Source organism: Oncorhynchus tshawytscha, linkage group LG09, assembly GCF_018296145.1.
Source record: "Oncorhynchus tshawytscha isolate Ot180627B linkage group LG09, Otsh_v2.0, whole genome shotgun sequence".
In the NCBI taxonomy this organism is placed as follows: domain Eukaryota; kingdom Metazoa; phylum Chordata; class Actinopteri; order Salmoniformes; family Salmonidae; genus Oncorhynchus; species Oncorhynchus tshawytscha.
The window spans coordinates 13,271,628-13,292,301 of NC_056437.1; the positions used below are offsets into that span (position 1 = coordinate 13,271,628).

Sequence of the window (20,674 nt, forward strand, 5' to 3'; positions counted from 1 at the left end):
GTTGCAGAATCTTATCTATATTTTGCTAACTTTCTATTGAAATTAATTGTGGTAATTGATGTAAATACCAAAAACACTACCGGTCAAAGGTTTTAGAACACCTACTCTTTCAAGGGTTTTTCTTTATTTGTACTATTTTCAACATTGTAGAATAATAGTGAAGACATCAAAACTATGAAATAACACATATGGAATCATGTAGTAACCAAAAAAGTGTAAAAACAAATCAAAATATATTTGATATTTGAGATGCTTCAAAATAGCCACCCTTTGCCTTCATGGCAGCTTTGCACACTCTTGGCATTCTCTCAATCAGCTTCACCTGGAATGCTTTTCCTACAGTCTTGAAGGAGTTCCCACATATGCTGGGCACTTGTTAGCTGCCTTTCCTTCACTCTGCGGTCCGACTCATTCCAAACCATCTCAATTTGGTTGAGGTCGGGTGATTGTGGAAGCCAGGTCATCTGATGCAGCACTCCATCACTCTCCTTCTTCGTAAAATAGCCCTTACACAGCCTGGAGCTGTGTTGGGTCATTGTCCTGTTGAAAAACATGTGATAGTCCCACTAGCACAAACCAGATGGGATGGCATATCACTGCAGAATGCTGTGGTGGCCATGCTGGTTAAATGTGCCCTGAATTCTAAATAAATCTCAGACAGTGTCACCAGCAAAGCAACCCCACACCATAACACCTCCTCCTCCATGCTTCATGGTGGGAAATACCAATGTGGAGATCATCTGTTCACCCTTACCGCATCTCACAAAGACACGGAGGTTGGAACCAAAAATCTCCAATTTGGACTCCAGACCAAAGGACTGTGTTTCTTGGCCCAAGCAAGTCTCTTCTTATTATTGGTGTCCTTTAGTAGTGGTTTCTTTGCAGCAATCGACCATGAAGGCCTGATTCACACAGTCTCCTCTGAACAGTTGTTGAGATGTGTCTGTTACTTGAACTCCATGAAGCATTTATTTGGGCTGTAATTTCTGAGGCTGGTCACTCTAATGAGTTTATCCTCTGCAGCAGAGGTAACTCTGGGTCTTCCATTCCTGTGGCCGTCCTCATGAGAGCCAGTTTCATCATAACGCTCGATGGTTTTTGCAACTGCACTTGAAGAAACTTTCAAAGTTCTTGAAATTTTCCGTATTGACTGACATTCATGTCTTAAATAATGATGCTGTTGTTTCATTTGATTGTTTGAGCTATTCTTGCCATAATATGGACTTGGTCTTTTACCAAATAGGGCTATCTTCTCTATACCCCCCCCCCCTTATCACAACATAAATGGTTGGCTCAAACGCATTAGGAAAGAAAGAAATTCCACAGATTTACTTTTAAAAAGGCACATCTGTTTATGGAAATGCAATCCAGGAAACTACCTCATAAAGCTGGATGAGAGAATGCCAAGAGTGTGCAAAGCTAGTTGAAGAATCTCAAATATAAAATATATTATGATTTGCTTAATACTTTTTTTGGTTACTAGATGATTCCATATATGTTATTTCATAGTTTTGATGTCTTCACTATTATTCTACAATGTTGAAAATAGTAAAAAATAAAGAAAAACCCTTCAATGAGTAGATTTGGACCGGTTGTGTCAAAATGTCTGCTACACCATCCGCCCATTTTATTGGTAAACTACAAGGTAGTGTCAAAATGTCTGCTACACCATCCGCCCATTTTATTGGTAAACTACAAGGTAGTGTCAAAATGTCTGCTACACCATCCGCCCATTTTATTGGTAAACTACAAGGTAGTGTAAACACTGTATTTTTAATGATCCAATACGTAATATGGTACACTTTTCATAATTAGAATTAAGTCCAGAGAGGCTGTATTTGGTTAAGGTGTATGTAAACTTCCGACTTCAACTGTATGTGAGAATGCTGTTCATTGACTAAAGCTGAGCATTCAACACCATTGTCCCCTCCAAGCTCATCACCAAACTTAGGACCCTGAGACTGAACACCTCCCTCTGCAACTGGATCCTGGATTTCCTAACGGGCCAACACCAGGTGGTGAAGGTAGGCAACAACACCGCCACGCTGACCCTCAACACGAGTGCCCCACAGGGGTGTGTGCTTAGTCCCCTCCTGTACTCCCTGTTCACCCACAACTGCGTGGCCACTCACAACTCCAACACCATCATCAAGTTTGCTGATGACACGATGGTGGTAGGACTGATCACCGGCGATGATGAGAGTGACCTGGCAGTGTGGAAGAACATCCTCTCCCTCAACCTCAGTAAGACCAAGTTTCTGATTGTGGACTACAGGAAACGGGGGTGGGGGGAGCAGGTCGAGTGGAGCAGGTCGAGTGGAGCAGTGGAGCAGGTCGAGTGTTTCAAGTTCCACTGTGTCCAATAAGAACTTAAAATGTCCCACACACACGCGCACGGCCGTGAAGAATGTGCGACAGCGCCTCTTATCCCTCAGGGGGATTAAAAGGTCTACAGCTGTACCGCTAAGAGCAACTTGACTGGCTGCATCACTGCTTGGTGTGGCAACTGCACCGCCCTCGATCGCATGGCGCTACACAGGGTGATGCAGACAGCCCAGTACATCACCGGGGCCGAGCTCCCTGTCACCTCTATATCAGGCAGGGTGAAAGGAAGGCCCGGAAAATCTTAAAGACTCCATCCAGCCACCCAAGCTATAGACTGTTCTCTCTGCTTCCGCATGGCAAGCGGTACCGCTGCATCAAGTCTGACACCAACAGGTTCCTGAACAGCTTCTATCCCCAAGTCATAAGTCTGATAAATAGCTAACCAAATGGCTACACAGACTGAGTTGACCCTTGAATTTTATTCTTATTTTTGCACTGTCTATGCACACTCACAGGGCCCTACACACTCACAGGGCCCTACACACTCACAGGGCCCTACACACTCACAGGGCCCTACACACTCACAGGGCCCTACACACTCACAGGGCCCTACACACTCACACAGACTGTTACTCCAACACACACACAAACTGTCACTCCAACACACACACAAACTGTCACTCCAACACACACACAGACTGTTACTCCAACTGCCATCAATCCAGAAACCGTGGATTGATGGCAGCATTCGCGTGAAACTGAAAGCGCGAACCACTGCTTTTAATCAGGGCAAGGTGTCTGGTAACATGACCGAATACAAACAGTGCAGCTATTCCCTCCGCAAGGTTATCAAACAAGCTAAGCGTCAGTACAGAGACAAAGTAGAATCTCAATTCAACGGCTCAGACACAAGAGGCATGTGGCAGGGTCTACAGTCAATCACGGACTACAGGAAGAAATCCAGCCCAGTCACGGACCAGGATGTCTTGCTCCCAGGCAGACTAAATAACTTTTTGCCCGCTTTAAGGACAATACAGTGCCACTGACACGGCCTGCAACGAAAACATGCGGTCTCTAATTCACTGCAGCCGAGGTGAGTAAGACATTTAAACGTGTTAACCCTCGCAAGGCTGCAGGCCCAGACGGCATCCCCAGCCGCGCCCTCAGAGCATGCGCAGACCAGCTGGCCAGTGTGTTTACGGACATATTCAATCAATGCCTATACCAGTCTGCTGTTCCCACATGCTTCAAGAGGGCCACCATTGTTCCTGTTCCCAAGATAGCTAAGGTAACTGAGCTAAATGACTACCGCCCCGTAGCACTCACTTCCGTCATCATGAAGTGCTTTGACAGACTAGTCAAGGACCATATCACCTCCACCCTACCTGACACCCTAGACCCACTCCAATTTGCTTTCCGCCCAAATAGGTCCACAGACGATGCAATCTCAACCACACTGCACACTGCCCTAACCCATCTGGACAAGAGGAATACCTATGTGAGAATGCTGTTCATTGACTACAGCTCGGCATTCAACACCATAGTACCCTCCAAGCTCGTCATCAAGCTCGAGACCCTGGGTCTCGACCCCGCCCTGTGCAACTGGGTACTGGACTTCCTGACGGGCCGCCCCCAGGTGGTGAGGGTGGGCAACAACATCTCCTCCCCGCTGATCCTCAACAGTGGGGCCCCACAAGGGTGCGTTCAGAGCCCTCTCCTGTACTCCCTGTTCACCCACGACTGCGTGGCCACGCACGCCTCCAACTCAATCATCAAGTTTGCGGACGACACAACAGTGGTAGGCTTGATTACCAACAACGACGAAACGGCCTACAGGGAGGAGGTGAGGGCCCTCGGAGTGTGGTGTCAGGAAAATAACCTCACTCAACGTCAACAAAACTAAGGAGATGATTGTGGACTTCAGGAAACAGCAGAGGGAACACCCCCCTATCCACATCGATGGAACAGTAGTGGAGAGGGTAGCAAGTTTTAAGTTCCTCGGCATACACATCACAGACAAACTGAATTGGTCCACTCACACAGACAGCATCGTGAAGAAGGCGCAGCAGCGCCTCTTCAACCTCAGGAGGCTGAAGAAATTTGGCTTGTCACCAAAAGCACTCACAAGCTTCTACAGATGCACAATCGAGAGCATCCTGGCGGGCTGTATCACCGCCTGGTACGGCAACTGCTCCGCCCTCAACCGTAAGGCTCTCCAGAGGATAGTGAGGTCTGCACAACGCATCACCGGGGGCAAACTACCTGCCCTCCAGGACACCTACACCACCCGATGTTACAGGAAGGCCATAAAGATCATCAAGGACATCAACCACCCGAGCCACTGCCTGTTCACCCCGCTATCATCCAGAAGGCGAGGTCAGTACAGGTGCATCAAAGCTGGGACCGAGAGACTGAAAAACAGCTTCTATCTCAAGGCCATCAGACTGTTAAACAGCCACCACTAACATTGAGTGGCTGCTGCCAACACAATGTCAATGACACTGACTCAACTCCAGCCACTTTAATAATGGGAATTGATGGGAAATGATGTAAATATATCACTAGCCACTTTAAACAATGCTACCTTATATGTTACTTACCTTACATTATTCATCTCATATGCATACGTATATACTGTACTCTATATCATCGACTGTATCCTTATGTAATACATGTATCACTAGCCACTTTAACTATGCCACTTTGTTTACATACTCATCTCATATGTATATACTGTACTCGATACCATCTACTGTATCTTGCCTATGCTGCTCTGTACCATCACTCATTCATATATCCTTATGTACATATTCTTTATCCCCTTACACTGTGTATAAGACAGTAGTTTTGGAATTGTTAGTTAGATTACTTGTTGGTTATTACTGCATTGTCGGAACTAGAAGCACAAGCATTTCGCTACACTCGCATTAACATCTGCTAACCATGTGTATGTGACAAATAAAATTTGATGTGACACGCAGACTGTTACTCCAACACACACACAGACTGTTACTCCAACACACACACAGACTGTTACTCCAACACACACACAGACTGTTACTCCAACACACACACATACTGTTACTCCAACACACACAGACTGTTACTCCAACACACACACACATACTGTTACTCCAACACACACACACATACTGTTACTCCAACACACACACAAACTGTTACTCCAACACACACACAAACTGTTACTCCAACACACACACAAACTGTTACTCCAACACACACACAAACTGTTACTCCAACACACACACAAACTGTTACTCCAACACACACACAAACTGTTACTCCAACACACACACAAACTGTTACTCCAACACACACACAAACTGTTACTCCAACACACACACAAACTGTTACTCCAACACACACACAAACTGTAACTCCAACACACACACACAAACTGTTACTCCAACACACACACACAAACTGTTACTCCAACACACACACACAAACTGTTACTCTAACACACACACACAAACTGTTACTCCAACACACACACAAACTGTTACTCCAACACACACACACAAACTGTTACTCCAACACACACACAAACTGTTACTCCAACACACACAGAGACTGTTACTCCAACACACACACAGACTGTTACTCCAACACACACACAGACTGTTACTCCAAAACACACACAGACTGTTACTCCAACACACACACACAAACTGTCACTCCAACACACAAACAGTCAAACAGTAATATGCACATACCTTTATACTGACTCTACACACTCACACACATACAATCATCATATACTGTACACTGCTGCTACTCTGTTTATCATATATCCTGATGCCTAGTCCCCTTACCCCTATACATATCTACCTCTATCACTCCAGGATCATTGTAGATATGGCACTGAAGCTGACTGATCCTGTATGTAGTATTCTTACTTACATTATCATGTTCTTATTGTTAGAACTTATGTTTATGTTTGTTCTACCTTGTTATTTTTAGTATTCATGTGTTATTGATTACTGCATTGTAGGGGTTATAGATGGTAAAGGCATTTCACCTGCATGAGTCTCTCCAGCTGGAAGAACTTGCAGTGTAGATCCTCAAAGTTCTGCTTGAAGAGGTCCCTGAGTCCGTAGTCAAACATGATCTTGACCAGAACACTGAAGGCCTGTTCCTCAGGCATCTACATACAGGGCAGAGAGAGGGGCAGAGAGAGAGACAGAGAGAGACAGACACAGAGAGAGAGAGCAAGAGAGAGAGAGAGAGAGAGAGATGACAGTATATCAGTTCAGTTCTGTCCACCAGGTGTCCGAGAGCTCTGGCACTGTGGTGTCTGAGAGGAAGAGAAAGATCTTCTCTGAAACTCCTCCAGCTTAGACCACTCCATCACAGCCCTGAGCATGTGAAGACAGAAAGAGAAGTGAGAACGTGTGTGAGAGACATGGAGAGAGAGACATGGAGAGAGAGACATGGAGAGAGAGACAGAGAAACATGGAGAGAGACAGAAAGGCAGAGAGAGACACAGAGACAGACAGAGCATGTCTACATCATCTCTCAGCGTTGGTCATCTGTAACTCACGTGCAGCAGCAGCACAGCGGCCAGGAAAGACTGTCCCTGGCAGTAACCAATCTCCTCATCATACACTGAGTAGGCCTGGGGAGAAGAGGAGAGAGAGACTTAATGTTAGAGACAGAAAGTAACCAATCTCCTCATCATACACTGAGTAGAGACAGAAAGAGAGAGAGCAGATGTTAGCGACAGAAAGAGAGAGAGCGGATGTTAGCGACAGAAAGAGAGAGATCAGATGTTAGAGACAGAAAGAGAGAGATCAGATGTTAGCGACAGAAAGAGAGAGAGCAGATGTTAGAGACAGAAAGAGAGAGATCAGATGTTAGAGACAGAAAGAGAGAGATCAGATGTTAGAGACAGAAAGAGAGAGATCAGATGTTAGCGACAGAAAGAGAGAGATCAGATGTTAGAGACAGAAAGAGAGAGATCAGATGTTAGCGACAGAAAGAGAGAGATCAGATGTTAGAGACAGAAAGAGAGAGATCAGATGTTAGAGACAGAAAGAGAGAGATCAGATGTTAGCGACAGAAAGAGAGAGATCAGATGTTAGAGACAGAAAGAGAGAGATCAGATGTTAGAGACAGAAAGAGAGAGAGCAGATGTTAGCGACAGAAAGAGAGAGAGCAGATGTTAGCGACAGAAAGAGAGAGAGCAGATGTTAGCGACAGAGAGAGAGAGAGCAGATGTTAGCGACAGAAAGAGAGAGAGCAGATGTTAGCGACAGAGAGAGAGAGAGCAGATGTTAGAGACAGAAAGAGAGAGAGAAGATGTTAGCGCTACTGTAAAGTACATTCTCAGAGTTATAATAACAACATGGTCATTTATCAGATGCTTTTATTTAAAGGGTCTTCCAGAACTGTCAGTATTGACAGTGACACACTTAGAATGTCACCCGTGCAGGAATCAAACCCATAACCCTGGTGTTGTCACTGCCTGCACCATACTAACCCACAGTACAACTCTCCTTCAACAGAGTGAGAATTACTCTCTCCCCATTAACAGTTCAGGGAGTTCATTGATATGGATCACTCCCTTTCTCACACACACACACACAGAGAGATGAGAGAGACAGTTGATGAATTATTGAGAAGTACCTGGGGTTATTGTTTGAAAAGGATAAATTATTCATGACTTCAGAGGAATATATGGGGCGGCAGGTAGTGTTTAGAGCGTTGGACTAGTAAAGAAAGGTTGCAGGATCGCTGACAAGTTAAAAATATTTTGTTCTGCCCCTGAACAAGGCAGTTAACCCACTGTTCCTAGGCCGTCAATGAAAATAATATTTTTTTCTTAACGGACTTGCCTAGTTAAATAAAGGTCAAATAAAAAAACAATCACTTAGATCGCCGCAAACCTTTCTCCCAGTCACAGGGAATCAAGAGTGAAACCAGTCAACGACACCAAAGCACTGCTGCTTGCTCAGTCCTCCTTGATGGATAGAGACCGCCCGGCCAGTAGACTCAAACACAAACATTGCCTCAGTTTAATCATTATGGGAACTGGGCCTCAGTTTATCATGTTTGGAAGTGTGGTGTTAGCCCATTGACCCAACTGCCTAATTAGTATCTGAGCCAAAATTCAACTTGTCTGTCGACTCAACGGTGAAGTGCTCACTACTCAGCCAAGTGTTGCTGTAATATGTGCCATGTAAAAAAGCTAATGTTTAAATTCCTTGCTCAGAACATGAGAACATATGAAAGCTGGTGGTTCCTTTTAACATGAGTCTTCAATATTCCTAGGTAAGAAGTTTTAGGTTATAGTTATTATAGGACTATTTTTCTCTATACCATTTGTATTTCATATACCTTTGACTATTGGATGTTCTTATAGGCACTTTAGTATTGCCAGCCTAATCTCAGGAGTTGATAAGTCATAAACAGCGCTGTGAGTCAAGCATTGCTAAGAGCTGCTGGCAAACGCAGTAAAGTTTGAATGAATGCTTACGAGCCTGCTGCTGCCTACCACCGCTCAGTCAGACTGCTCTATCAAATATCAAATCATACTTAATTATAATAAACACACAGAAATACGAGTTAAATTGGATGTAGTCTATCACAGTGCCATCCGTTCTCACCAAAGCCCCATATACCACCCACCACTGAGACCTGTACGCTCTCGTTGGCTGGCCCTCACTTCATATTCTTTGCCAAACCCACTGGCTCCAGGTCATCTATAAGTCTTTGCTAGGTAAAGCCCCACCTTATCTCAGCTCACTGGTCATCATAGCAGCACCCACCCATAGCACGCGCTCCAGCAGGTATATTTCACTGGTCACCCCCAAAGCCAATTTCCTTCCAGTTCTCTACTGCCAATGACTGGAACGAATTGAAAAAAATTACTGAAGCTGGAGACTCATATCTCCCTCACTAACTTTATGCATCAGCTGTCAGAGCAGCTCACAGATCACTGCACCTGTACATAGCCCATCTGTAAATAGCCCATCCAACCACCTCATCCCCATATTGTTATTTATTTTTTGCTACTTTGCACCCCAGTATCTCTACTTGCACATTCATCTTCTGCACATCTATCAGTCCAGTGTTTAATTCCTAAATTGTAATTATTTCGCCACTACGGCCTATTTATTGCCTTACCTCCCTAATCTTACTACATTTACACACACGGTATATAGATGTTTTCTATTGTGTTATTGACTCTATGTATGTTTATTCCATGTGTAACTCTGTGTTGTTTGTGTCACACTGCTTTGCTTTATCTTGGACAGGTCCCAGTTGTAAATGAGAACTTGCTCTTAACTGGCCAAACTGGTTAAACAAAAAGTGAAATAAATAAAAAATAAAAAATGAATATGGTCAAATCCGGAAACTATCATTTCAAAAACAAAACGTTTATTCTTTCAGCAAAATACAGAACCGTTTTGTATTTTATCGAACAGGTGACATCCATAAGTCTAAATATTGCCGTTACATTGCTGTTACATTGCACAACCTTAGGAAGAAATGTTCTTCACACAGTTCGCAACGAGCCAGGCGGCCCAAACTGTTGCATATACCCTGACTCTGCTTGCACAGAACGTAAGAGAAGTGACACAATTTCCCGTGTTAATATTGCCTGATAACATTAATTTCTTTTAACTAAATATGCAGGTTTATAAATATATACTTGTGTATGGATGTTTATGGTTAGGTACACATGGATGTTTATGGTTAGGTACACATGGATGTTTACGGTTAGGTACACATGGATGTTTACGGTTAGGTACACATTGATGTTTATGGTTAGGTACACATTGATGTTTATGGTTAGGTACACATTGATGTTTATGGTTAGGTACACATTGATGTTTATGGTTAGGTACACATGGATGTTTATGGTTAGGTACACATGGATGTTTATGGTTAGGTACACATGGATGTTTATGGTTAGGTACACATTGATGTTTATGGTTAGGTACACATGGATGTTTATGGTTAGGTACACATGGATGTTTATGGTTAGGTACACATGGATGTTTATGGTTAGGTACACATGGATGTTTATGGTTAGGTACACATGGATGTTTATGGTTAGGTACACATTGGTGCAGCGACAGTGCTTGCGCTTGTTAAATAATCACCCGTTTGGCGAAGTAGGCTGTGATTCGATGATAAATTAACAGGAACCAAATTGATTATTTGCAACGCAGGACAAGCTAGTTAAACTAGTAATATCAACCATGTGTAGTTAACTAGTGATTATGTTACAGTTGATTGTTTTTTATAAGAGAAGTTTAATGCTAGCTAGTGTTGGATTTGACATTTTTGGGTGGACGGGAGGAGAGCAACGTGTTGATATAGGGGAGACAAATGGACATCTGTGGACTAGGTGAATAAGGGGTTGAGGTCAGGAGGTGAAGTCAGATCCCCTGAAGGGAATTAGTATCCTGTTACTCTTTTCCTATAGAACCATACGATGTAAGGATTGGAGAGAAGGAGTGTCTTGAGTGGGATATATATATATCTATGTATCTGTGATGGGAGAAATGTTGGGTTGTCTGAATTACAGCTGTACAGACCCTTTGGGAAGAATTAAACTTGGTTAAAGCTTCTCTAGTGTCCGTGAGTCATTTACTCTGAAAAATAAGAACCAGAAACTTATCTTGGCTCCTTGCTTCACTCGCGTAACAGGTGGTCAGCCTGCCACGCAGTCTCCTCATGGAGTGCAATGTAATTGGCCATAATCGGCGTCCAAAAATGCAGATTACCGATCGCTACGAAAATTTGAAATCGGCCCTAATTAATCGGTCGTGCCGATTAATCGGTCGACCTCTAGACTCAACAGTGAAGTGCTCACTATTCAGACAAGTGATTCTGTAACGAAGCTCCAGTCTGTCGATGATAACACAGTAGACTCAACGGTGAAGTGCTCACTACTCAGCCAAGTGTTGCTGTAAAGTAGACCCAGGTTTTGGGCTCCAGTTCTTCTAATCCAACCAATCTTTGAGCGGTTGTGGAGTCCTCTCTCCTAGTAATGTAAAGGTTTTATGATTCACCGGGGGGGCGGGGGCATACTACTACTGATACTACATACTACTACTACACCTTGCAGATCTTGTAGAGTGAGTCTTGCCCGTCTCCTCCAGTGTCCTTGAAGTAGTCGTGAGCTGGGAAAGTCCTGTTAATGTCTCTGGTGATGGCACTGTCCTGGGGAGACTCCTGAGAGCCATTGAAAAGAGAACACACAGAAAGGGAGAGAGGGAGCGAGAGAGAGAGAGAGAGAAAGAGAGAGAGACAAACACAATTAGACCCAACCAAATCATGAGAAAACAAAAAGATAATTACTTGACACATTGGAAAGAACTAACAAAAAAACTAGAATGCTATTTGGCCCTAAACAGAGAGTACACAGTGGCAGAATACCTGACCACTGTGACTGACCCAAACATAAGGAAAGCTTTGACTATGTACAGACTCAGTCAGCATAGCCTTGCCATTGAGAAAGGCCGCCGTAGGCAGACATGGCTCTCAAGAGAAGACAGGCTTTGTGCACACTGCCCACAAAATTAGGTGGAAACTGAGCTGCACTTCCTAACCTCCTGCCCAATGTATGACCTTATTAGAGACACATATTTCCCTCAGATTACACAGATCCACAAAGAATTCGAAAACAAACCCGATTTTGATAAACTCCCATATCTACTGGGTGAAATTCCACAGTGTGCCATCACAGCAGCAAGATTTGTGACCTGTTCCCACAAGAAAAACCAGTGAATAAAAAACACCATTGTAAATACAACCCATATTGTTTATTTATTTTCCCTTTTGTACTTGAACCATTTGTACAGTACAACACTGTATATATACATAATATGACATACAGAAGTTTCAAAAGAATAAAGACATTTTGAATGTGCAATGTTTACTGTTCATTTTTATTGTTTATTTCACGTTAGTATATTATCTACTCCACTTGCTTTGGCAATGTTAACACGCTTCCCATGCTAATAAAGCCCCTTGAATTGAATTGACAGAGACAGAGAGAGAGACAGATAGAGAGAGACATAGAGAGCAGAGAGAGAGACAGAGAGAGAGACAGAGGGAGGGGGAGAACGCAGAGAGCTGTGGGTTGGCAGCGCACTACATTGCTGCCTGCCATAAGATGAGGGACAGTGTCTGACAGACCAATCAACCTGCACATGTCCTCTACTGTCTGCTTATTGTTATTGTTCAACGTATGGTTATTTTGGCCCTTGGTTATTGTTGCTACATTTGTCCCGTTGACAATTTTGATTCTCATTTTGATTTATTTTTATATTGTAAAAATTCAAAATAAGCTTTGGCAATGTGTACATTGTTACGTCATGCCAATAAAGCGAATTGAATTGAAAGCGTCAGAGAGAGAGACAGAGAGAGAGACAGGAAACAGTCAGTGGTCCATATAGTTCATTCCATTGAGATTGGCTGTTCTTCTGGAGTTAGATCGTCCCCAATGAACCACTGCTACTGTACATGAAGTTCAGTTAAAACCTGAGGAATCCAACAGGCTGATGAGTGCGAAAGCAAACAGTACAAATTCAACCACACCAGTCAACACCGTTCCTCTCAGGCTCCACCAGGGGCCGGTGTTCTATTGTAAATCCCTCTCCCCAGAGCTACTGAGACAGTGAGTCAGATCATTGGTGCCCAAGAGCATGTCCCTCCCAGTCAGCCAGTCAGTCAGTCAGAGCATGTCCCTCCCAGTCAGTCAGTCAGAGCATGTCCCTCCCAGTCAGCCAGTCAGAGCATGTCCCTCCCAGTCAGCCAGTCAGTCAGTCAGAGCATGTCCCTCCCAGTCAGTCAGTCAGAGCATGTCCCTCCCAGTCAGTCAGTCAGAGCATGTCCCTCCCAGTCAGTCAGTCAGAGCATGTCCCTCCCAGTCAGTCAGTCAGAGCATGTCCCTCCCAGTCAGTCAGTCAGAGCATGTCCCTCCCAGTCAGTCAGTCAGAGCATGTCCCTCCCAGTCAGTCAGTCAGAGCATGTCCCTCCCAGTCAGTCAGTCAGAGCATGTCCCTCCCAGTCAGCCAGTCAGTCAGTCAGATCATGATCATGGGGCGGCAGGGTAGCCTAGTGGTTAGAGCGTTGCGCTAGTAACCGAAAGGTTGCAAGTTCAAATCCCCGAGCTGACAAGGTACAAATCTGTCGCTCTGCCCCTGAACAGGCAGTTAACCCACTGTCCCTAGGCCGTCATTGAAAACTTGCCTAGTAAAATAAATTTTAAAAAATGAAAAAAAAATGTCCCAGCCAGTCAGAGCATGTCCCTCCCAGTCAGTCAGAGCATGTCCCTCCCAGTCAGTCAGAGCATGTCCCTCCCAGTCAGTCAGAGCATGTCCCTCCCAGTCAGTCAGAGCATGTCCCTCCCAGTCAGTCAGAGCATGTCCCAGTCAGAGCATGTCCCTCCCAGTCAGTCAGTCAGATCATGTCCCTCCCAGTCAGTCAGTCAGATCATGTCCCTCCCAGTCAGTCAGTCAGAGCATGTCCCAGTCAGATCATGTCCCTCCCAGTCAGTCAGTCAGATCATGTCCCTCCCAGTCAGTCAGTCAGATCATGTCCCTCCCAGTCAGTCAGTCAGATCATGTCCCTCCCAGTCAGTCAGTCAGATCATGTCCCTCCCAGTCAGTCAGTCAGATCATGTCCCTCCCAGTCAGTCAGTCAGATCATGTCCCTCCCAGTCAGTCAGTCAGATCATGTCCCTCCCAGTCAGTCAGTCAGATCATGTCCCTCCCAGTCAGTCAGTCAGATCATGTCCCTCCCAGTCAGTCAGTCAGATCATGTCCCTCCCAGTCAGTCAGTCAGATCATGTCCCTCCCAGTCAGTCAGTCAGATCATGTCCCTCCCAGTCAGTCAGATCATGTCCCTCCCAGTCAGTCAGATCATGTCCCTCCCAGTCAGTCAGATCATGTCCCTCCCAGTCAGAGCATGTCCCTCCCAGTCAGAGCATGTCCCTCCCAGTCAGAGCATGTCCCTCCCAGTCAGAGCATGTCCCTCCCAGTCAGCCAGTAACTCAGTCAGCCAGTAAGGGGATGTCTCTCCCAGTCAGCCAGTCAGTCAGCCAGTAAGGGGATGTCCCTCCCAGTCAGCCAGACTGTCAGCCAGTAAGGGGATGTCCCTCCCAGTCAGCCAGACTGTCAGAGCATGGTACAGAGTGTTCCCCCTGTCTGTTCAGGCTGGATGCAGCCTCTCTGTTTGTTTGTCTGACTCTCTGGGAGAGGAGAGAGGGGGAGACAAGGGGGGATTGGGGAGAGGGAAGGCACCCAGAACGCAGCATATCTGAGATGTGTACACACAACACATCTGACAGGCAGGGGCTGAGGCTGGCTCAGCTGAGAAAGGGGCTGAGACACAGTGTCTTCAACAGCCAGAGAGCAGTGCTGGGCCCAGTGCCAGGGTCTGTCTCCAGCCACATAGATCCAGATGGAGACCCAGGGTTCTCTCCTACAGCTCTGTGTGGATGCATCCCTGTTCAGTAACCTCTGGTGCTGGTTGGTGTCTGTACAACACCCCAGGATGACCTGGAGAATGTCCAAAAACAAGCCAGGGATCTTTGTCTAAAGTAAGACCCATCATTACAGAGTTCATTGACATGACAGAGAAAGAGAGAGAAAGAGGTCTCAGCTTCTGTACAGTGACAAGAGCTTCAAAAACAAAACATTGGCACGGAACCATCCTCATTGGTGCAGAAGAATCAACTTTTCCATACCCCTTGTCCTCGCAGTAGAGGATGAGAAGAGAGGGGGATGACTGGAGAGTTGGAGGGGTGTGTACTGCACTATACTGGAACTGCTACCTCTGCTCTATCAACCAATTATAGGGATTTCTGACGTAACCTAGCCTGTCTCGCTCTCTCTCCATGTCTGTCTGTCTCTCTCTCTCTCGGTCTGTCTCTCTCTCTCGGTCTGTCTCTCTCTCTCGGTATGTCTCTCCATGTCTCCATGTCTCTCTCTGTCACTTGACCAAAACAAAAACTTCTCAAATGTCACAACTGGCCGTCCCGTGGTGTAAAAGCAGACTCAGGGAACGTTAGGTCACTATCACAGCAGGGGCTTATTCTGGCCCAGTTACCCCCACAGCTGTGGTCGTGTGTGGCTCAGTTGGTAAGAGTGTGGTGCTAGCAACGCTAGGGTCGTGTGGGTTCAATTCCCGCTGGGGTCACATGTAAAAATGTATACACTCTGTACTGTACTACTGTAAGTTTCGTTGGATAAAAGCGTCTGCTGAATGGCATGTTATGGCTAGTTTAAAAATGCTAATGTTGTGTACAGTACATTCACATGGGACCAAAATGTTGACCCCAGAAGAAGATCTTTGGCTGGAAAGGCACAATAAAACAGCGTGAGCCTTTAACAGTGTGTGAGTATCTTTTTACATGGCTCTATGACAGAAACCCCAGAGGAACTAACCACATCCGACAATGAGAAACCACTGGTCATTCTGACGGCATCACATGAAAACAGGGCCACGTAACCACGGCGCGTGACGTAACCACGGCGCGTGACGTAACCACGGCGCGTGACGTAACCACGGCGCGTGACGTAACCACGGCGCGTGACGTAACCACGGCGCGTGACGTAACCACGGCGCGTGGCGTAACCACGGCGCGGCGTAACCACGGCGCGTGGCGTAACCACGGCGCGTGGCGTAACCACGCGGCGTGGCGCGGGCGCGTGGCGTAACCACGGCGCGTGACGTAACCACGGCGCGTGACGTAACCACGGCGCGTGGCGTAACCACGGCGCGTGACGTAACCACGGCGCGTGGCGTAACCACGGCGCGTGGCGTAACCACGGCGCGTGACGTAACCACGGCGCGTGGCGTAACCACGGCGTGGCGTGACGTGACCGTAACCACGGCGTGTGACGTAACCACGGCGAGTGACGTAAACCACGGCGAGTGACGTAACCACGGCGAGTGACGTAACCACGGCGCGTGACGTAACCACGGCGAGTGACGTAACCACGGCGAGTGACGTAACCACGGCGGTGACGTAACCACGGCGAGTGACGTAACCACGGCGAGTGACGTAACCACGGCGCGTGACGTAACCACGGCGCGTGACGTAACCACGGCGCGTGACGTAACCACGGCGCGTGACGTAACCACGGCGCGTGACGTAACCACGGCGCGTGACGTAACCACGGCGCGTGACGTAACCACGGCTCGTGACGTAACCACGGCGAGTTGCGATTGGAACTAAGTCGCATGCTCAAGTTTTTGTAACGTTATGGGGAGACGACAAATCCTCAGCAGAGGCTGGCCCAGTGGTAACTTCAAGAATACCACTCTCCATCAGATTGGCCTTCAATATAAACCTAATAGAATTCTTTAGACGTTTATCACTAATCTCAACCTTGTAGTGTTCCGCGACCTTCAACAGCTGTTCTTTAGTACCTAAATCTAACAATTCCTCTGATGGAGAGCGAATGAACTTATCTACATAAGATGCCATAAAATAAAATTCTTGCTCTTCCCTTCTGCTGAGCACACCAGACCACAACCAGAGAATTGACAATCACCCTGAGCACCACAGAAGAGAGATGAGATACGGAGCTTCCCCAAAACCTACAAAAACTCAACCCTAGTCTTCGTGCAGATTTGCGGTGGGAATTTACGCACTGTAGCCCGCTGGCAAGGAAAAACTCCCCAGCATGCTGGCAAATTCCACCAAGCCACGGATGTGCCCCCGAGACAACTGCTCAGTCCACAGACACCACACAAAAATAACAGACATTAACCATGCCCAACATATTCAAAAAATGAAACATGTCGCTAAACCTATCAGGGGAAAAAGGCTATAGCTCCGGGTAGCAAGTTCCACTACCCTACCCAAATCTCCCACCGAGGTACACAGCCGATTACTCACCTCAGACTGACGTCCCAACAGAAAGTAGAACAAGAGTTCAGGCTAGGCAGGGCCTGGAAACTAACCATTATACTCTCTCCAACACAGCACACAAACCAAACCACAAAGGCAACCAATACTGGGCCTATCAAAATATGCAAACCAAACACGTACCTCCACGGTCTCCCAAACCAATAGTTCAAATATCCCGGATGAGCCCCCACTTGTCACGAACCGGCTCAAAGCCCGTAACAAAAGGGAGACAACGTGGAGATAAGGAGTAACAAAATATATATTTATTAACTAAAGCAACTAAGGAAAATATACAATGGTGTGTGTAATCAGTAATCAGTAGTGTAAGTGAGTGTTTTGCATGCATGAATGTGATAATGCAGGGTGTTGAAAGATGTTGTCACAAACAACCCAAAAACCACCAAGAAACACAACAAAATCCATAAAGGTGTCTGCATGGAGAGTCTCCTCCATGAATGTGGAAGAGGTCTATTTATCCTGGGAGACACCTGGCCCAGGTGTTTCCCATGAAGCTGACGACCCTCCCAACTCCGCCCACCTAATAAGGAAACAAGAACAAAGACAGAATACTACAGACAGAGTGGGAGGGTCGTCACAATGAGAACACACGTTTAGCTTTTCTGTGAGCTCAGCCTCGTATGAAGTCTGGAGAAATACATGTGACTGTTATACAGCCAAACCTTAATTCTCATTATACAGTACACAGAAAGGTCATATGAAGGCAGAGAGACACAGTCATATACATACATCCATGCAACTCATAATACTGTACATCTACCATGGTATCCATTACAGGTTCATCAACCAGTACTCATTACTGAGGAAATAAACATGGCAGTGAGCATGGAGCTGCTCACCACTAACAACAGTCTTATTAAAATCACAATGAAACACGGTGGCTGAACCATGCTAATGACCTGTGGTATGCCTCTGGGGGGTGGTGTGTGGACATGTTTAACTATTCATCTGGGGACTAGATGTCCCCACAAGAATAGTAAACAAACAAAAATTGGACCAACTGGGGATATTTTGTTGGTCCCCACAAGGTCAAATGCTATTTCTAGGAGGTTTAGGGTTAAAGTTAGAATTAGTGTTAGTGTTATAATTACATTAAGGGTTAGGGTGAGGAGCTAGGGTTTAGTTTGAGGGTTATGAGCTAGGGTTAGGGTGAGGAGCTAGGGTTTAGTTTGAGGGTGAGGAGTTAGGGGTAGGGTTAGGAGTTAGGGTTAGTTTTAGGGTTAGGGTTAGGAGCTAGGGTTTAGTTTGAGGGTGAGGAGCTAGGGTTAGTTTTAGAGTTAGGAGCTAGGGTTAGGGTGAGGAGCTAGGGTTAGTTTTAGGGTGAGGAGCTAGGGTTAGTTTTAGGGTGAGGAGCTAGGGTTAGTTTTAGGGTGAGGAGCTAGGGTTAGTTTTAGGGTGAGGAGCTAGGGTTAGTTTTAGGGTGAGGAGCTAGGGTTAGGTTTAGGGTGAGGAGCTAGGGTTAGTTTTAGGGTTAGGATCTAGGGTTAGTTTTAGGGTTAGGAGCTAGGCATAGTTTTAGGTTGAGGAGCTAGGGTTAGTTTTAGGGTTAGGAGCTAGTGTTAGTGTTAGGAGCTAGGGTTAGTTTTAGGGTGAGGAGCTAGGGTTAGTTTGAGGGTTAGGAGCTAGGGTTAGTTTGAGGGTTAGTTTTAGGGTGAGGAGCTAGGGTTTAGTTTTAGGGTTAGGAGCTAGGGTTAGTTTTAGGGTTAGGAGCTAGGGTTAGTTTGAAGGTTAGGAGCTAGGGTTAGTTTGAGGGTTAGTTTTAGGGTGAGGAGCTAGGGTTTAGTTTTAGGGTTAGGAGATAGGGTTAGTTTTAGGGTGAGGAGCTAGGGTTTAGTTTTAGGGAGAGGAGCTAGGGTTAGTTTGAGGGTTAGGAGCTAGGGTTAGTTTGAGGGTTAGTTTTAGGGTGAGGAGCTAGGGTTAGTTTTAGGGTGAGGAGCTAGGGTTAGTTTGAGGGTAAGGAGCTAGGGTTATTTTGAGCGTTAGGAGCTAGGGTTAGTTTGAGGGTTAGGAGCTAGAGTTAGATTTAAGAGCTAGGGTTAGTTTTAGGGTTAGGAGCTAGGGTTGTTTTAGTGTTAGGAGCTAGGGTTAGTTTTAGGGTTAGGAGCTAGGGTTAGTTTTAGGGTTAGGAGATAGGGTTAGGAGCTAGGATTAGGTTTAGGGCTATGGTTAGGTTAAAGTTAGGGTTAAGGTTAATAGGATTTTGAATGGGACTGTTCCCACAAGGTTAATTCGGCAAGACTGTGTGTGTATGTGTGTGTGTATATGTGTCAGCTATTACCAACCTCTGTACCCTGTATGGGACCAGTGTCACAGGAGGATTTGATATTTTTAAAACCAGCAAAACCCCAGAACAAAGAGCTGTTTAAAAGCATGCTTATGATGCACTTATCAAGCATTTTATTGCTACCAGTCCCATCGCTGGAGGGTGTATCATTTCTGCTCCCTCAAAGCTTTCTGTTTGAGAACTCAGCCCCTATAATCACATGGGCTGCAAACTTGCCTTAGGGAGTGAGATAGAGACAGATAAAGACGAGGAAAGAAAGAAAGTGAGGTGGTGGTGCATATTAACCAAGAAAATACAACTATTAAAAGGCCCAGTGCAGTCAAAAACATGATTTTCCTGTGTTCTATATATATTTCCACACTATGAGATTGTAATGATACTGTGAAATTGTGAAAATAATCATGCCCTTTTAGTGTAAGGGCTGTTTGAAAAGAACACCTGACATTTCAGCCTGTTTTGGTTGGCTAGGAGAGTTCCAAACCTCTCTGCCAATAACAGCAAGTTCAGTTCCCCCTCCCCACTCATACCTCTCCCAGAAGTCCTAGCTTGAAAAATTGCTCTTTGCTGAGAAGCTATTTTTGTTTATTTTTGACCATTTTAATTGAAAACAAATCACAGTAAGGTACTTAATTGTTACCCAGAAATGATTTGATATTGAAATAAAAACAGCTGCATTTTACCAAGGAATGTACTCAATGGTACTCATAATGGTACTCACACTGCTCACATGAGTAATATTAAACAGTGTGTATGGTCAGCAGATGAAACTAATTTGAACAATGGCAGTGTCCGAATACCGATACTTACGTTCTAAATAGTATGCCGTTTGAGTATGCAATAAATCAAGTATACGTTAAATGCCCAGATGTCATACTAATTTTGGCTTTGAAAACAGCTGATAATCAGTTGATCAATTAGATATGGCGATGCACTACCGAAATCAATGAATAGCGGAAAACGATACAATATCTTAGTTTTGCGAAAGTAGTTAGAAAATAGAATGTGAATTTTCAAAAAATCTAGTATGTTTTAAATGCCAGGATTTTATACTAATTTCAGCTTTTCACCTTGTATAATTTGCAGCACAATTATTGGAAATTTCGCATTGGAAGAGGGGAGCTGCAAGTTTTGATAGCTAGAACTCT

The 20,674-nt window shown here is 45.3% G+C and overlaps 1 protein-coding gene across 2 annotated transcripts in view; it reads right to left on the minus strand.

Moving 5' to 3' along the window:
- The window catches only part of LOC112257388 (rab GTPase-activating protein 1), a 182,092-nt gene that overhangs the window by 39,735 nt on the left and 121,683 nt on the right, over window positions 1–20,674 (minus strand). For both annotated transcript variants that reach the window (XM_042326559.1, XM_042326558.1), the window contains 3 exons: window positions 11,422–11,535; window positions 6,890–6,964; window positions 6,368–6,493 (listed from right to left, as the gene is read on the minus strand). In XM_042326559.1, the coding sequence (XP_042182493.1) occupies window positions 6,368–6,493; window positions 6,890–6,964; window positions 11,422–11,535 (315 nt within the window). The remainder of the gene's footprint in view (window positions 1–6,367; window positions 6,494–6,889; window positions 6,965–11,421; window positions 11,536–20,674) is intronic.